General features: G+C 33.0%; 1 protein-coding gene across 1 annotated transcript; it reads left to right on the forward strand.

The window, feature by feature from the left end:
* Positions 1–5,457: 5,457 nt before the first annotated feature.
* On the forward strand, positions 5,458–15,335 carry LOC134728279 (metalloproteinase inhibitor 3-like). Its single transcript, XM_063592827.1, has 5 exons — positions 5,458–5,667; positions 8,305–8,390; positions 11,886–11,991; positions 12,736–12,878; positions 15,079–15,335. Exons 1-5 carry the CDS (start codon positions 5,550–5,552, stop codon positions 15,238–15,240), a joined length of 615 nt encoding a protein of 204 aa, XP_063448897.1. The 5' UTR covers positions 5,458–5,549; the 3' UTR covers positions 15,241–15,335.
* Positions 15,336–19,543: the final 4,208 nt, after the last annotated feature.

Raw genomic sequence — 19,543 nt, forward strand, 5'->3', positions numbered from 1 at the left:
AAAGCAACGTGTTAGAATGAAACTTTGACAAAAACAGTTCTGTTTAACTTTCTAACATGTCTGTAAGGCAACTTTAAACATTTATTGTCTTTTAACTATGAACTTTATAATTGGGGCCAAATATGGTCCTTTCCGAACCTACTCCTTTACAGATGAACCAAAACAAATACTTATAAAGGCAAACAATTTTTATATCAGTATAAATAAACGAAATTCTTAACATTCCAGTTGCTTCATGGGCCCATTTATCCATCAACAGTTCATAATTTTAATGAAGTATATATTTGATATTTATGAGAGCGCTATAAGCAGAATAGGTCAAGAGAATAAAGAAGTGATACTTATTACATGTATAAGCTAAACTTTTTATGGTTTTAATTTCATTTGTTAACCTACATTTGAACAAATGGATTTGATGTTTGATGTTAGCAATACTTTAGATCACAAAGTTATCCATGAAATTGGGCCAATTCTTCATCAAGCTTTCATTTCAATGCTAACATTGCATTCGTCTGAGGAATTGGAATATATGAAGAGTGATTGGCCAGAGTTGGAAGAATCAGTTAGATATATTGATAGCATCTTCCATAGAAAAAATCGCCGAACCGAAAACCAGGCAATGTTTTATAGTGAATATGTTCATATACATTTTATTAGTACGCAGGTCATAATAATCACAGGAAAAAAATAAAATCTATCAATTCTTGTTTCCTATGTCATGATAATAACGCGATGACTTACAGATTGATAGATGCGACCGGTCCACTAAAGATATTACCGTTTCCTCGTGATTGTTACTAAATTGGTGATACCATATACTCATCAGAATATCCTATTGCAACACAATATACTGTAAGGCATCTACGCAATTAAAATGCAATAATCAACACAAAATTGTCAATGAAAAGAAGACTTTATGTGGAACATTCCATAGGACGTAGGAAAATTTATGAAATGATAGGTTCTTTTTATCGACATAGTCGGAACGATATTGCGGCTATTGTAGAACTATGTGCAGCTCTTTACCTACGACAAAACCTGCTAAATGATAAATGTACATGACAAATAATTTGTCTATAATTTGCATTAGTGTATTTAATAATAATTGAATTAAACTCAATTTTTTCGATAGATTTATGTGAACTGATGAATTGAAGTAATATCCCATCTAGTGTATTCCAATTAAAAACAATATAATTGAGTGAAAGGTTTGGGCTAATTGACATAACAATATTTTTTAACATTTATTTGACTACAATTTTGGTTTCAGTATCCGTTTTTGTTTCGGTATCGGGATATGGTGAACATGGTTTATAACAGAAAATCTATTTTTAATACACAAGGAAATAGATGTAGTAATTTATCAACGAAATACATTTTCAAACCCATTCGGTATGCAAGAGCTTGCATCTGGAAATTATGCTTTATATAAAGTTTCTGAGCTGAAAGTTGACGAACCATGGTTTATGTCAAAGGACGATTCGACTTTTTTCTGAAAAAATATCCTCGAAAAATACTAGGCCTTGTTGATAAATATGCCGTTTCAACTTAACAAATAATACATTAAGCCTTTGTAATCTTAATGACGTGTTAAAGTGTTCATCATAAGTGTCTTCGTATTTTTTAAAATTATGGAGCTCCGTAGTAAGGTATACTTTTGTACATAATGATTTTAAATGAGAATAAAAGAATAGGGTTCCAATGTCCTCCACGTTTCACATATTTTGTATGCCCAAAGGCAGTACCAAATACTATAAATATCTGGCAAAAATTGTTTACGTTAGAGCAATTGCAATGTATTTTTTTTCATAGATTTTAATTTCCTGGAAAATCTTTCTTTTTAAACAATTGGCCAAGGCTAATTTTTTAAGTGTCCGAGACATTCCTGATATACATTTTTGATATAAATTTTATAAAACAAACTTGCAAACATTGGACATACAGGCAAATATAATGGTATTATTATACTTTAAGCCCCAGTCCCACTTGACCACGATCACACTCGAAATACATTCAGATCTGGGTGAGGTTGCGGTATGAGTGGCATACAAGTATAATTTTTCGTTGCTTTCACGATGCTACTACGTCCTCAGAAATATTCTACAACGATCCCGCTACGATTATACCACGTTCTAACCGCCCTTATTCTGCAACCTCACCATGCTCACTACGCTCACAACTATGCATTTTTTTCTACGCTCATCACGTTCTCCCTACGACCATACCACGAGTTATCCGATTTCATCACGATCTTCTTACCACGCTTCTACTACGATTATAGCAAATTCTTACCACAATAACACTACGCACATACCGCGATCTTACTACGTTCTCAGCAATAACGTCAACATCGTGTTCCTTATCAATACAGTTCCATTACTTCTATTTCTGATAAATACGTAAATTTCTCAGAACCAATACAGTCATGCCACCAAAATCTACTAGAATACGTGGGCGTGGTGGTAGGGGTTGGTGATAGGCCAAGCGAGCTCTGATAGTAACGATTCCTGATCCAGCAGAGATGTCGGACGACCAACTAACCCTAATTACAACCTATTGCTGGTCCATCAAGCTCAAATGACGATATTTTAGTGAACAATAGCAGAGATGACACATATGTGGCAATAGATATAGGAATATGTGGTATGCGTGTCGTTGAGACAACTCTCCATCCAAGTAACAAGTTATAAAAGTAAACCATTATAGATCAAGGTATGGCCTTCAACACGGATTCTTGACTCACACCGAACAGCATGCTATAAAGGGCCCCAAATATTAATAGTGTGTAAAACCATTTAAACGGAAAAACCAACGACATAATCTAAATAAAAACGAGAAGCATGGTTGAGCCGTTAGAGAAAATGGACAAGAAGTCCTGATTGCATACAGAGAAAAAAAATGGAAAGATTTTATTTATTTTATGTGAAAATGACAATGAGAACGATGGTCGTAGTATGAACGTAGTGATGTCGTCAGAAGAGCGTGATGTAGACAGCAAGGGCGTGTTAGAATCGCACTGAGGTCTTGAACAGCGTGGTGTAACGTGGAATTGTCGTAGTGGAAGCGTAGTCGGGTCGCGGTGAGACTGTGATGGTCGTAGTGAGGTCGTAATAACGTCACTGTGAGATCGTAGCGCAGTCTCTAAGTAGAATCACGCATTCGTTACGCTCTCGCTACGATGGAACAGCGACCTTTACGATCTACCACGACCTTAGTGTGCGCTCACTGATTTCACCACGACCGCACCACGGTTGTTTTGAACACGTTCAAAATTGGCCAAGCTCATCACGATCTTGAATACCTCTTCACGGCCGTGACACGACCGTACTGCGATCTACACGATCGTACTACGATCATCAAAATTTGCATTTTGTTTCACAGATCGTAGTGCGATCGTGGCCTAGTGGGACTGCGGTATTAAGTTTTTTGTATAATTGTTTCATGCGTCATAATATTTTTAATCGACTCCGAGGCTTTACAACTATCTTAGAACCTTTTTTTTTAATAAATTGTCATATCATTTTTGGTAACTGCAAACTAATTGCACTAAGAATGTATCATGTTCCTACGTTTATGTCCCGTTGAAATCCCGTTCTAGAATCATTTCAAAAACAGTGAAACAAGTGGAAAATATCAATGAATTTAAATCACACTTAACTCTGTGAAAAAAATTATGTATTACAATAAGTAGTTTTTGAGTTTCAATCATTTATAATAAAAAATGGGTGTTTTTTTAGGTCAATTTTATCTTTCTTGAGCGTGTGAAAAAAAGTTGAAATGTGAAACTGATTTGTTTAAAACATTATTCACAAATAAGTAAAAATTGATGAAAAATGTAAAAATGACTTTCAGAATTGGGTAGTTTCAAATGGTCGTAGCAAAAAAGAAGTGTACCACCATGTAATTTTTCCTTTGCCCTATTATTAGTAACATTAAATACACCCAAAAAATAAGGTGAAGAAAAAAAGTTCAATCTACAAATGTTTTGCTCCTCAGAGGTAAACGATTCTTTTTACTTTTTTATGGAACGGTCTCTTGTGGCTTTATTACAAGAGCGTCATAAAAATTATCTTCAGTTCTGGTTATAGCATTATCTGAGACAATTTGTTCAGCCTTCGCTGTGCCATCGCCTGCATTTATATCTTCATTATTCATCTGATGAAGTTATGTTGTTCCTAATCCCCGTCGAGAGAAAGAGTTTTTATAATTTCATCAACCAAAGACGATAAATACTAGATATCATATTTAACCAGAAAGTAGAAACATGAAAAAGAGAAAATGATGGACGCTCAACAGACTCAGTGCAAAATACCGAGCATCCGTTGAACATGTTAATTGTGAACTGAAATGTTATAAACTTATTGAAGCATCTTTGTCACACATCAACATCATATTGAGAATTAGCGGTATCATTGTTTTGTCAACCACTGAAAATAACTTTTAATAAAAGTCATAAGAAACGAGTGATCGGTAAAAAATAATGTTCTTCCAATTCTTGAACCAATACATACAAACATCATAAACTTAGTCTTCTGTGCACGAAAATATCATTTTTTTTCGTGTAAATTTCGTTTAATCGTCAATTTGTTTTTCAATCGGTCAGTGTTGTTGTGAAAATATGACAGGTAATTAAAGTTCGTGTTTTGAATCCGAAGTTTAACGATTGTCACCTGTTTGTCAACAATCGACAAAAAGTCAACAAAAAAGTATGGAAATTGAGCACGTGTTAACATTTAAATTCAGTGAATAGTTTATTTTAAGGACGTTCATGCGTATTGCGATCACCGGATTTTTGGGTCACACCGAGGTCAATTTGCATACGGAAAATATGTCGGGGGAATTGCTTCCTGGAAGGAAGCAATTAGAATAAAGTAAACTTCTCCTAAATATGAATAAATTAAAGAATTTTCTTCAAAAAAAAGTATATAAGTTTTATAATGAATACTATCCGTTGAGTTATAAAAAAAACATATGCATTATTTTTTTTACCTTGATGTTTCTTATGACTTTAATACTATACTGATTAAAAGTACAATGGTTATTGGCGATGAGATTACTATTTTGAGATCAATCCTGTCAAAAGTTCTGACTGGTATTCGGACGCGGGTCGGGGTCCAGAAAAAGTACACGTATTTAAAATATATAGTGAGGTCTTATAATTAATAATATTAAAAATTAAACTCCAACAATCATATCGAAAATTAAAAAAAAATAACAACTACATTTTCATCCCTCTCTAAAATAACAAAAACACAAAAATAAAAGCTTCCGTAAATTTTATGATAATTCTAAGTACTTTGTACCTTTTGGGAACGGTTTACATGTGGTGAGTTACTGAAAAGAACATATTTGAACAACATGTGGTTAAGTTTACGTCAGTTTATTATAAGAAAACATCCTGTATAAAAAATGAAATGACATGTTATATATGTTAATAAATATCAATTTATTCAAGTAAATAAGAACACGTGATTGTTAACTACGTATATATTGATCGATGAAAATATAACATGAGATTATATAACGTGTAAAACAACATATTTCTGAAAATGTCTTGCAAAGTAACATGCATATTAGTAATTTTGCTATGGGTTACATACATATCAAGTGGATGTCGGTGCTTTGTACAACACCCACAACGAATATTTTGCAGGGAAGATTCTGTTGGTGAGTATTTTTTTTAGCTTTTATTCACCTCAAAATTATGTAAGTAAATTGATATCTATTCCTCCAAAGGTCAAAATTAACCCACCATTTTCTTCATAAGAAAATGCTTGTCCCAAATCAGGAATATTTGTTTGGTGTGTTTGAGCTTTTGATTTTGCCATTTGATTAAGGACTTTCCGTTTTAAATTTCCCTCGGAGGTCGGTATTTTTGTTATCTTACTTTCAAACCACAAAACCAAAACGAAAAAAATGAGATTAAACTATCACGATTTATTTGTTTCTAAAGTTCCTATTAAACATAAATGGCGTAATCCTAGAATAGTTCGTATTGCTTGATTTAAATTGAAAACAAATGTGGACAGAGTTCAATAAAACTCTTCAACTCTTTGGAAGTTTCAACCAAGTCAGTTGTTCAAACGCAGAGACGCCAAGTTGAGATTGTAGAAAGTTTTTTGTTCTCGCATTTTGAACTTCTGTTAATAGGCATTACCTTTAAAGTGTTTGCTTGCAAAATAATTTTGTATGAATTTTGTATACGAATTTTCCCATTAGTGGCCTATTCATAAATCTGTTTGGTTGATTAAAATGCATATTGTATATCACTGTTCTGCTAATAAAGCTTCGTTTTTTTCCTTCTATTATATCTTGATCCTCTGTTTTCGTAACTACTATGTTTTAAAATTAAAAAAAAAGACCGTTACAAATTGATAGTATATAAAAAATAAACTAAATAAGGTGAGAAAATATTAAAGGTCTCTATCCATGTTTTTGAAATACTAGCATTTGAGAGATTGTCTGGAAATAACCCTCTCTATATTTGTTTGTACATTTAACATTGGGTCCATTTTCCTTATAAAAGCTGTAAAAAAGTAACAAGGATTTTGTTAGATTTTAAAATATTGCTTTTTAAATTATATGTAATAAGATTATGAAACGAAACATACGGGTTTATAGCAGATAATAGTTGTAATGCCATTTCATGGATAAAATAAGGAGGATTCCATCTATCTGACAAAACAAATAAAAAGGAGAAGGCTAAGCTAGCTATAAAACCAGGTTTAATTCACAATGTTCTACAAATGGAAATGCTTATATAAAGTTTGGAATGTGACAGTTGTTATTCGTTGTTAGATGTGATTGAGCTTTTGAATTTGCCATTTGCTTAATGAGTTTTATTTTCGAATTTCCTCAGGGTTCGATATTTTTGTTATTTAACTTTTTGCTGATGTTGAGATCACTTTAACCGACATAAAACATTTTAAAAACCAGATGCTCCGCAGGGCGCAGCTTTATACAACCGCAGAGATGGAACCCTGAACTGTTGGGGCAAGTATGGACTCAACATTGAAGCTTGATACAGCTCTGAATTTGGATTGTAATTAAATAGTTGACACAAATAAAGGCAACAGAAGTATACCGCTGTTCAAAACTCATAAATCCAAAGACAAAAAACAAAATCGGGGTAACAAACTAAAACCGAGGAAACGCATTAAATATAAGAGGAGAACAACGACATAACACTAAAATGAACAGACACAATCCCACGAGAATCCCACAACATAGGTTTTTGACACAGAATGAATTTTGTCTAAGAACTTAAACTTAAAATCTTAAAAATTTTAAATTGGACATTTACCTATCATGGTCCAATATCAAAAATATAAATACATGGTTAGATTCAGCATATCATAGAACGCCAACATTTCAATTTTTGATGAAATCAAATAAAGTTCAATTTTAGATCCTTTAAAAGCCCTCAATGTAGACCAAATTGATTACCTGGTCCAAATATTAAAAATCTAAATACATGGTTTAATATAGCATATTGAAGAACCCCATATATTCAATTTTTGTTGAAATCAAACAAAAGTTTAATTTTGGACCCCTATTTTGGGTCTATAATCAAAAATCTAAGTACATGTTTAGATTCAGCATATCAAAGAACCCCAAGAATTCAATTTTTTTTAAAAATCAAACGAAGTTTAATTTTGGACTCTTTGGACCAATAAATACCAATTTGAAAACAGGACCACAAAATTAAGAATCTAAATACACAGTTGGATTTGGCATATCAAAGAACCCCAATAATTATTGTTTTGATGAAATCAAACAAATTTCAACTTTGGACCCTTTTTGTACCTAATTCTTAAACTGTTGGGACCAAAAACTTCCAAAAGCAATCCCCACCTTCCTTTTGTGGTCATAAACCTTGTTGAAATTTCATAGATTTCAATTGACTTATACTAAAGTTATTGTGAAAAACATTTAAAAAATGCTTATTTGGGCCCTTTGTGTCCCCTTATTCCTAAACTGTTGTGACAAAAACTCCCACAATCAACCATAGCCTTCCTTTTATGGTCATGAACCTTGCGTTTGAATTTCATAGATTTCTATTTACTTTTACTAAAGTTATAGTGCGAAAACCAATTGTCTACCGACGACGACGACGACAACACCAACGTCATATCAATATACGACCAAAACAATTTCATTACTTTCAGTTAATGCCTTAGTTTCAATCAATTTAAAATAAAAATATGTGTATCAAGGTTGAGATTTTCTCATGATGTGATGGTTTTAAAGATATCTGTGTCGGATTCGATCATGTGACATTACCAATGTTTTATCCTTTTTTAGTATTGGTCGGGAGAGTAATAAAAAAGGAAACTCCTAAGGGAGGACGTAAAATACAATATCACTTTAAACTATTAAAGTCATTGAAGGTAAGATAGACAGAATATTTTGCAACATCAACAAAACATATTTCCGTGCAATCAGAAAATTTAAGTATGAACAGATCGAACACTGTAAACCAACTAATGTGCGAGTGATTTCTTTTTCGCGACGTACGCGAATAGAGAATAACGCGATTATGTTAAAGTTGGATTTTTACTTATTTAACAAGACAGCGAAATATAGTATCAGCTAAAATATGATGGTTTATTTTGTTGACGTATTTGTTTGTTTTATATAGAGATTAAGATTATACCTCAATGCTGACTTTTGTTAACTTTTTTTACAGTTATGTCTGTGTGTTTTGTTCACAACTTGTTGCAATATAATAAAATCTTATGCGACTGTCATACAAATGAGGGGTTTAGATAGCTTTAATAAAAAAGGGGGGGCTAGGATGAAATTTGAAAAAAATAGGCAGGACAGGAGTTTTGAGTAAAAAAAAAAAAAATGATGAGACACTTGCAAAAAAAAAGTCAGGATGACAATTTATGTAAAAAAAAAGGCAGGATAAACTAAAAAAAAGGCAGGACAACATTTTTCATCCTAGCCCAGCCCCCCCCCCCCCCCCCCCCACCCCCCCCCCCCCCCCCCCAAATAAACACAAAAGGTTGCTCCCTTAGATATTACTATTTGAATGTTAAAAAAAAAAAGCCATAACCATAATTTCTTAAGTTGAATTTGTTTAAACTCTGCCTGATTCGGGAAATTAAATATGCACATAATAATCCGATGTACACTTTACTCTTCCTGATTCGGGAAATTAGATATGAACATGATGATTCGGTGTACAAATTGTATTTGTATATTGGCTTTATCAACGTACGTTATGTCTTGCCTTAGTTTATTTCTGTTCTCTATATATACAACAAAAGATATAACGAAATACTCAGTTGTCGTAACTATATATAGAAAATAATTGTGTTTCGTTCAAAACAAAGGTATTATTAGGTCTTTCCACTTTTCTGTGGAAAGCCTATTGTATTTGTTCTGATTATTATTATTATTTTTTTTTTTTTTTTCTTCCGCCAAATTTTGTTCTTGCGATAAATGTTTGTTTCGCAATATGTCGCTTAGATTTTTTTCATATTGTATCGTATAGTTTATGCGCTTTTAAATTTCACCCTGCTAAGCCGAACCATTTTCTTTGTAAGAGTTATCTCCCTATTCACTGTTTGTCATGTGTGTGCATCTCCTTCGTAACAAAATAAGAAAGCGACAAAATTCTTTTTACAAATTGTTCGTTACATCCTCAGGAATTTTTGGCTAATTTGGATCGAAGCGATTCGATGAAATTTTATAGGAGTTATCTACCTTTACGGAATAAATTTGTCGGTATGTTTTTTTAACTCATAAACCGTTAACCTTATAACCCTGGAATGTTTTTATTTGAGTCCCCTGATTCCTAACTTAGAAAATTAGGTCAAGGTCAAAGGTCAAGGTCATATTTTAGATTTTCATATGTCTTTGATTTCCCTATAACTCTTGAACGGTTATAGATACAAAAAAATTAAGCAGTGAAAAATGCTTGGTACTTCAAGGGGCAACTTTTTTACATTATGACTATATTGATTTTACCATCATGTAAGGGACATAACTCCCATCGATGGTTTTTAAAAAGCCATTTTTAGGCAAAACTCTTAAACAAAAGGTCCTTGACCCATAGGGTCTTTTGCAATGACCTTGTGGAGCAATGACCTTGACGAAGGTTACAAGGTCAAAGGTCAAGGTCATCAAATTATGTGGTTTTGGCACTATTTAAACAGTTTTATGTGTGTTTGAATTTCAACCAACCAACCAACCAACCAACCAACCAACCGACCAACCAACCAACATACCAACCAACCAATCAATCAATCAATCAATCATGATCATGATCAATCAACCAATAATGATCATGATCAATCAATCAATCATGTTTCCGTCTCATGTGTTTCTTATAGGGTTCAACCAACCAACCAACCAACCAATCAATCAATCAATCAATCAATCAATCATGATCATGATCAACCAATCATGTTTCCGTCTCATGTGTTTAATAAAGGGTCCAAGATCTTCTTTGTGTCTTTTTCCGTGTTTCAATTGATCCTATCCAACGTGTTTAACCAACCAACCAACCAACCAACCAACCAACCAACCAACCAACCAACCAACCAACTAACCAACTAATCAATCAATCAATCAATCAATCAATCAATCAATCATGATCATGATCAATCAATCATGTTTCCGTCTCATGTGTTTAATATAGGGTCCAAGATCTTCTTTGTTTCTTTTTCCGTGTTTCAATTGACCCTATCCAACGTGTTTAACCAAGCAAGCAAGCAACCAACCAACCAACCAACTAATCAATTAATCAATCAATCATGATCATGATCAATCAATCATGATCATGATCAATCAATCATGATCATGATCAATCAATCATGTTTCCGTCTCATGTGTTTAATATAGGGTCCAAGATCTTCTTTGTTTCTTTTTCCGTGTTTCAATTGACCCTATCCAACGTGTTTAACCAACCAACCAACCAACCAACCAACTAACCAACTAATCAATCAATCAATCAATCAATCAATCAATCTGTATGACTGTTTAATCATGACAGTTTATTGAAGGAACAAACTCTCAATTATTCAAGAAAAATTGAAATTTAATATTGTTCTTACGTCACTTCTGAAAAAAAAAATCCACATGTTCTCTGAAACTACAAGTACAATCGACCTCAAAATTTGCAGTCAGCAGGGCATACATGTACTAAACGTTTATAAAAAAACTTGGTGCAGATATCTCTCAAAGCTTTTCCTAGAGAAAATAAATGGCAATGCCGTAAAAATCGCTTGCTAGGTCCGTAAATCTCAGTAAAAACCTACAATAAAATGTCCGCTCCGAGTTTGAAATACTAATCTGTGTTACAAACAGGTGCTGAAAAATGTACATTATCAGAAAATAATCAATAAATGTGGTTACACCGGATCAATTAAATCCAAAACATGCACTACTTGTGAACTGTCATCAAAATGTCAATTTCCTACAATGACAAAAGAAATTACATTGTGTACATTCCATCTCTATAGATGTTGTCTGTTTAACGTCCCCACCTAAAAAGAAATAAAAAGACTATCTTTTCGTTATTATAAACCCGTGTCACGTGATGTGGCGCACGCGCTGTATCTAAAATAAAAGAAAAACTTTCCAAACTAAACATGAAACTTCTCCGGTAACAATAATATAGACCCCATACAGAAACGAACAAACAAACAAACAAACAAACAAACAAACAAACAAACAAACCCCCCCCCCCCCAATTCAATTAATTTTAAAGAGGGAAAGACCCCCTACAATTGCTTTTTTAAAGCAATTGATTTATATTTTTTGTTGTTTTACAATTGACAAGAGATATGTCATTCGGTATCGTGTTACCTTAAACCAAACGTATTGCTTTTATCGTTTCATATCTATGCTAAAATATACATTGAATGTTTCAGGGTGTTCATGAATCAATTGGTTCAACGATTATCATAGACACGTATTCCTCTTCTTCGATGTGTGGTGTAAGATTTATGGCTGTAGGAGAACAGTATGTATTGTCAGGTACTGAGTAACACCATAGTTTTAACATGGTTTAAATATTAGCAAAAGGTTAAAACGTTTACAACAGAATTCATTGATCGTGTAGGTAAAAGTCGAATCTTTGGTTAACTTGCTTGTAAGCTGAATCATGAAGTCATTATTAGGTTAGGTATACTATAATCCTTTCGGAGTAGTCTAGTCCTACAGACAGAAAGATTGGTAATTTGTCAGACTATACTACTCTTAAACCAGGGTAGTTTACCTAACCCAATAATGACTTCATTATTCGGCTAGCCAATAAAGCTTACCAAAGATATTAGTATACCATTACCTACATACTCATTGCATTCTACTGCAATACGCTCAGTGACTAGTTTCTTATTGACATGTTTACAATAATAAATTGTCTTTCTTCACTATCTGTATTTTTTCAGTTCACAATAATAAGATTTTTCTCTTTTTCTTTAAGAAAAACATACGACAGCCAAATATGACTCTTGGTGGTTTTCTTTATATTTTTTTTTTTATACCTTATGCATGTTATCTAGGTACTGGATATGCAATAATGTAGAAATGTGTCTTTGCATTTGAACTAGTTCCCGAATTTATGATTTATTTAATATTAATTATACATTTTTTTTTCTTTCCGAAAGTATAAATTGATTATACAAGTAAATGTTTCTACACAAGAATACAGAAATATGTTGATTAAACAGTTATGTTATATTAGTATAAACCAAAAGTATGGTTTTGTTTTCACTTCAGGTCGGAGGGACAAAAAAACAGGAAGGATATCTACCATAACATGTGGTAACTTCATTTATAAGATCACTGATGTTACATTTGAGTTGATGTTGTACCTGTTTAGTGGCGGTTCTGATTCATATAAACAAAACTGTGATTGTAAAGTAAGTGTTATTTCAGATAAGGGTGAAGGTTGGTACCTATTCTAAACATTTAAACCCGCTGCATTTGTTTGCACCTGTCCTCAGTCGTGAATTTGATGTTCAGATGTTGTCGTTTGCTGAATAGTGTTTCTCTTTTCTATATATAGATTATACCGTCGATTTTTTCGTTTGAATGATTTTACACTAGTCTAGTTTTTGGGCCCTTAAATGTTTGCTGTTCTGTGTGAGCCGATGCTTCGTGTTGAAGACCATACTTTGACCCAAAATTGTTAACTTTTACAAAATTTGAATCGTATTTGTTAAGACTTCACATATGGTTATGCCTTTCAATAACTTAACATACTTTTGAAATTTACATTGATTCATTCGTTTTTGTTAACAATTGAAAGATATAATAATAACTCACTATTAAGAGTCAGTATCAAAGTTCCGGCTACACAAAAAGATAAAATCACAATTATACTGAATTCCGAGGAAAATACAAAACGGAAAGTTTCTAATCAAATGGTAAAATCAACAGCTCAAACTTATCAAACGAATGGATACAAAGACACATCAGTGACGCTTGAATAAAAAGAATACGATAGGCAAAAATAATAAGACGTAAAACAGATCTGAGATCCCAAATTTAAAAAAAAATAAGAGATACGGCTAGTGGAACAAATTACAAGGGTATCATATCTGATGAAGAGCAAGTATAGTATTTTAAATTTTATTTAAATTATTTATTAAGAAACTTTCGGTTTTGTATTATCCTAAAATGCCTCCCGTTGGTTTGAGATTATGGGTTTAACTTGGATCGAATTTCATTATTTCGTTAAATAAACGCATGAATCAACCATCTATACTTTAGCTGTGAATTAAAAGAAATTATGAAAAAAACTTTATTATGGAGGATTCGCTAGCTTCTTTACCAAGTTTTACCACCCTTTTCTTGTTAAAATGCCTACACCAAGTCAAGAATATTGCAATTGTTTTCACTCGTTCTGTTCATTAATAGAAGAGGGACGAAAGATACCAGAGGGACAGTACGTCAAACTTATAAATCAAAAATAAAATGACAACGCCAGGCTAAAAAAGAAACACACAAACAATAGAACACTTGACATAACATAGATTTCGATTCTGTCAACTGTTATGGACTTGCCCTTTTTGAAATTGCCTTGGTGTTTGGTATTTAAGTTATAACTTTTAATATTGAATAACATTAATTCGCAAACTCATATAATTATGTAGACCATTACAGTATTTATAAGTGCAAGAATACAAATGTCAAATAATATACAATTGATCGTTACAAAATCAATTCAGATATATAAATTTTAATGTCAGCCTATTGTACTAAACGAAGTTTATTAGACCCCACTGTCAATTGAAATTAACTTAATACTTATAAGATACTTCCTATTTAAAAAGAATGAATTACATAAGAAAATGTCTGTACAGCACAATTCAAGAATATGACAGTTGTCACCCATTCGTTTTATGTGTTTGCGCTTTTGATTTTGCCATTTGATTTTGATTATGGACTTTCCGTTTTGAATTTTCCTCGGAGTTCAGTACTTTTGTAATTTTACTTTATATCAGCTATTTTTACAGTTACTCTTGAACCGTCAGGAATTATTATTTTGCAATAAAAAAAGATAAACGGAAATGAGGCTTTTAAGGTAATAATGGCTTGACAGGAGCAACAACACGCGTGCCATATATAAGGAGCGGAAACTGCCTCAAGTTGTTCAGCACCTGGGTTCTTATAAGATTTATATGATGCATTTGATGCGTGATGTTTAGTTTTTATATTGCTATGTTGTGTCGTGTTTTTTTTATGATTTTGTCGGGGACCAAACCCCCTCCCCCACATTGTGATTGTTTGCATATAATAGTTATCAAAGGTACCAGGATTGTAATTTAGTACGCCAGACGCGCGTTTCGTCTACATAAGACTCATCGGTGACGATCATATCAATATATTTATAAAGCCAAACAAGTAAAAAGTTGAAGAGCATTGAGGATTCAAAATTCCAAAAAGTTGTGCCAAATATGGCTAAGGTAATCTATGCCTGGGATAAGAAAATCCTTTAAAAAACACATAAGATTTGACAATTTAAGCGATAAGTAGATGCCTTTTAAACAAGTTCACTTTGATAATTTTGAGACTATTTTCTATTTAATGCATACAATGTTTTTTTCTCTTATTTAGGAAATTGTGAACCCTAGACATGAACCTGGAAAATTTGACTCCAATAAAGGATGTCAGCTTCCCTCAGGACTGAACGCTGACACTGATTGCTATCGTAAAACGGGATTATGCAAGAGAACGGGAAGTGTGTGTGGGTGGGAAAACGCTGACTGTGGGCCATGATGACAAGGACATAACAAAAATAAACTTGATGATAATTTAAAATGGAATGGATCTTTAATGCCAATTATGCAGAATATATATGTTTATTTGCTGAACATGTTGTTCTGCGTGTTTTATCATTTTTCTGAATCATGTAAACGGCACTGATTTTCTTACAGTTATTGTCCATTCGTTTGATTTGTTTTGTCATTTGATTTTGCCATTTGATTACGGACCTTCCGTTTTGAATTTTCCTAGTGGTTCAGTATTTTGGTGATTTTACAACAACAAAAAAACAATACCGTGCGAAATATTTGTTCTTTGATTCAGCTTGATTGACAGTGGAATTTCTCCCTGTGTAACATCCTGCAATACCATATCTTGTTAATGTCAAAATTTAAATGCAATATACTCGCAACATTAATAATACACACACGGTCGAACGTTCTAACTATGGTAGCCTTACAATTACACTCAGAAACATACACATTAAAATACACTCGCATGTTAATAAATGAATATCACACAAGATTCATTAATGTCGAAATGCCAAATATACCTGAAATAATTATGCGGTAGAAAATGTATTAGTTCGAACAATTTTAATTTTGTAAACAGTAAACTTATAGTTATCAACCAGAGTAACATTCTTTATAGTGAGAGATATTATGGACATAATTGTGCAAATCGTGATACAAGCATGAAATTTCGTATAAAGGTTAACTAAATGATACTTATAAAAAATCCGCTGCTGGCCAGAAAAAATAATATTTTTTTCAAGATGGACACCACACATTTTGAAAATTGCATCATAACAAATTAGCCAATATTTGTTAATCCTTTGAAAGGTGTGTTATATGTAAAATTCATTGTTAGATATGATAAAAAGAAAATGACAGTTCATAAATAACGACTAGACAATACATTAATGAAACTTAAGGTGACTTCCGGTTTCAAAATGTCGGCTAACGAGTAAAAAATTTTGATTTTTTTTACTTTCAAGAAATTTTACAAGGGATTTTAAGCCTTGAAATATGTGTTATGTATAATAATTCAATGTAAGATATGATAAAACAGTTTCTCAGTACGACAAAACAACACATAACTGAAGAAAAATAGTGGTTTCCGGTTCCAAATTAGATGCAAATACGTAACAAATATTTTAATAATTTTCATCAACTTAACAAGTAATAACACAAGCATGAAATACAAGCATGAAATTTGGTATACAGGTGGACTAGACGATAATTAAAAGAAATCAGGTGCTGGCCATCAAAATTTTCCATTTTTTTAAGATGGCCACCGATCATTTTACATATGGCGTCATATCCAGTTGTAAATCTTTGAAAGTTGTGTTATAGGTATAATCCAATGTAAGGTTTTATTAAGCGTAAATTACAGTTCCTAAAGAACGGTAAAAAAACAACACATACATGACGTAAAAAGTTATTTCCGGTTTCAAAAGGGCGGCAAAATTTTTGAAAATGTATTTTTTTTTATAATTTTCATCAACTTAACAAGTGATATCACATTCTTTGTTAAGATCAAATGCCTAGTTTTATTCGAAAGACAGGTTCGTTATCTTAAAATTATCGGACAGTAGCCAATAACAAAACTCGTGCAAGGAAGGACAGAACGGTAGCATTTACAGTCACCAACACAACTGGATTTTTCGCCTCCTCATCTCAAAAGTTCCCGACAGGAGGATGCAACTTTAACGGTAGCCGAAGAAGTCCTCGATTTTTTTCTTTCATCTAACCCCAGTGTTCATGAATTGGTACATAAATCAGGCTGAGCCCAAACTTATCCTCCTTGATACGCTGCTCTTTGGATGTGCTCCGAAAAAAAATTCTTGTAGGCGGAACTACATCACAATGCCGCTGTTTCCTGGGTAAAAATGTACATCGTGCCTTGTTAACAGCAAATAGTGATGTTGTTCTGTCATACATGATGCAAACAAATGCTTCTTTTATGTCCTTGTATGTGTCTTTATACTTCAGCAAAGAAATAAGTACGTCCCTTACATGTTGAAATACTTCCTATGTCATCCAAACTGACCTATTTCTTTAGTGTCACATGCACTGCATGTATGAATGAAAGGAAGAGTAGCTACACGAGGACCAAACGCATTTGATATTCACGTACAGGAAGTCATCAAAAGTCTTCATTCCTGCCAAAACCTATTCTGTTTGTTCCACCATATTTTTGGAGTGCTGCAATTCTTAATACTACTACATCTGTGTCGGTGCTACCTTAAATTACCGTCCTACAGCAATTTTCATAATCAGGCCGAACATGGACAAACATTCGTATATCTGCTTCTCCATGCTTACAAGGGGTAGCTGGAAAGTATCCTTATTAGTCTCTACAGAAGCATTTCTGTCGGCCAGACACTTGAAACATTTTGTTTCGTTGTCATCTTCATAGAGAAAACAACTCCAGAACCCAACTTTTGTCTTCTCACATCTAGCCTTTCAATGATTCATTTAGTAAATCTGACACAATATCTACTTTTGAATACTTATCGATGCAAGATTTTATTTACGGCCGTATAACACAATTGCAAAATCATCCAATATTGATATCCTACAAGGTGGCCTGGAATTAACCATTGCTGCTCTATCAACGATAAATGCGTTAGAATTTGGATCTGCAAATTACAAAATGTTTCAAGTTTATCCATTTGCACCGATGTAATGCCACTGTTTTAAATGACATCCGAAGACAATAACGGGGTAGCAGTTTGTCTTTATGGATTAAGAAATATTCCAAATCAATTTGTCCACTGCGACAAAAAATAGGAGTCTAGAAAAGATATCTAAGAGCTCTAGCTTTGTTTTTTACAAAAACGTTTACAGTTTTATTTTACCGACATAATAGGAGTTGTTCTTTTTAATCTGGTTATAAGAAACCGGTTCTCCTTCGTTTTGTATTTGCTTCAAACGATCTTCAAATCATTTGCCTTTGATCTTTTTAAAGAAACCCTTGTGTGTTCATTAAGTCGTTCATTTATTATAGAATGCCGCAAACCATAAGATCTTGCAAATTTATCTGATAGTCTACTGACTTCTGGTCTAGCTACCATCAATACGTCTTACTGAGATCTTAGGTTAAACCTATGACAACACATCGCCCTTTACAATTGCATTATTCTGTTTTTGTCTGATCAATTGTGTTATAAGAAAAATATTTTCTGGTCTTACGTACAGTAAAATTATCATTTTAAAAATCAATTGCCACCTGTGGGTGACTTGAGAGAAGGGAAGCCATATCTCGGAGAAGGTCGGTCGCGATCGGGAATATGTTACACGATCAAGACCTAAATGAATGCAGTATCATGCTTTATATGGACTGTTTATACACAATCTGACTCATGAAATAAGCATACTACAAAATTCACAAGAAGTTCTTATTTTATAATTGAACGCCAGGAATTGAACTGTGGTAGAGATGACTTTATTTTTCAGTCTATCAAATCATTGAACGTCACAGAGTCATGACATGACTATAATTTCTGTGTTTAGCCTTCTTAAGCCGATATATACTTTTCAAGCTAAAACACATAGAGTTATCTGATGCGCGTGTCTAGTCCTAGGTACATTTGAACATACATACAAGAATATGCCGTTCTAGGTGTTGCAATAATGGTTTTAGTGAGGACACATGACACATGTGTCCATCTACCTTCACGTAATATATCACCCAGAGTTTTATAACAAGTCATTTCAATGTGAAATCCACCTTACATGACGATAAACTTATCTTCTCCGTACAAATCAGACAATTCCCACTGAATATCCATTACCAAAAGTGGCTGATCTGCCGTTACTATTAATGTTGTTCTCGGTTTTACCACATTTTCCGTCTTATTCATCAAATACCTGATCATTGCAACTGAATTGGCTTGTTTTTAAACAGTGGCATCATAGATTTTACATTTACTTGCTTTTTAGAGTAATGAGATAAACTACGATTTATACCAGTTTGCCCTTGTAGTGTATACAAATCACTCATTATATCTATGAATAGTTTGCGCATGCGCAAAATTGTTAAATCATGTGTGTCATAACCTTGAACAATGTTATCAAACCAAATCATAATATCATTGAAAATCCCAAATAACTTATTTTATAGTAAATAGTTAAAATATTTTTTTTAATTTTGTTACATTTTCGCGCATGCGCAAACCATGTATGTGTCAAATACTCATGTCGTGAATTATTCACATGTAAAGAAGGTAGCTACCAAACCTGATAGCTGTTTTTCACTAAAAGAAGGTAAACTAAAAGTTTTCAAGAAAAAATCAGTATTTTCAAATTGAAAA

The sequence above is a fragment of the Mytilus trossulus genome, chromosome 8 (assembly GCF_036588685.1).
Source record: "Mytilus trossulus isolate FHL-02 chromosome 8, PNRI_Mtr1.1.1.hap1, whole genome shotgun sequence".
Taxonomy (NCBI): Eukaryota; Metazoa; Mollusca; class Bivalvia; order Mytilida; family Mytilidae; genus Mytilus; species Mytilus trossulus.

Excerpts from the sequence above, each read along its gene's own strand:
- LOC134728279 (XM_063592827.1), top strand. The coding sequence starts at position 5,550 with ATGTCTTGCAAAGTAACATGCATATTAGTAATTTTGCTATGGGTTACA. Across the intron at positions 8,391-11,885 it reads AACTATTAAAGTCATTGAAG|GGTGTTCATGAATCAATTGG; the intron begins GTAAGATAGACA and ends TGAATGTTTCAG. Across the intron at positions 12,879-15,078 it reads AACAAAACTGTGATTGTAAA|GAAATTGTGAACCCTAGACA; the intron begins GTAAGTGTTATT and ends TCTCTTATTTAG.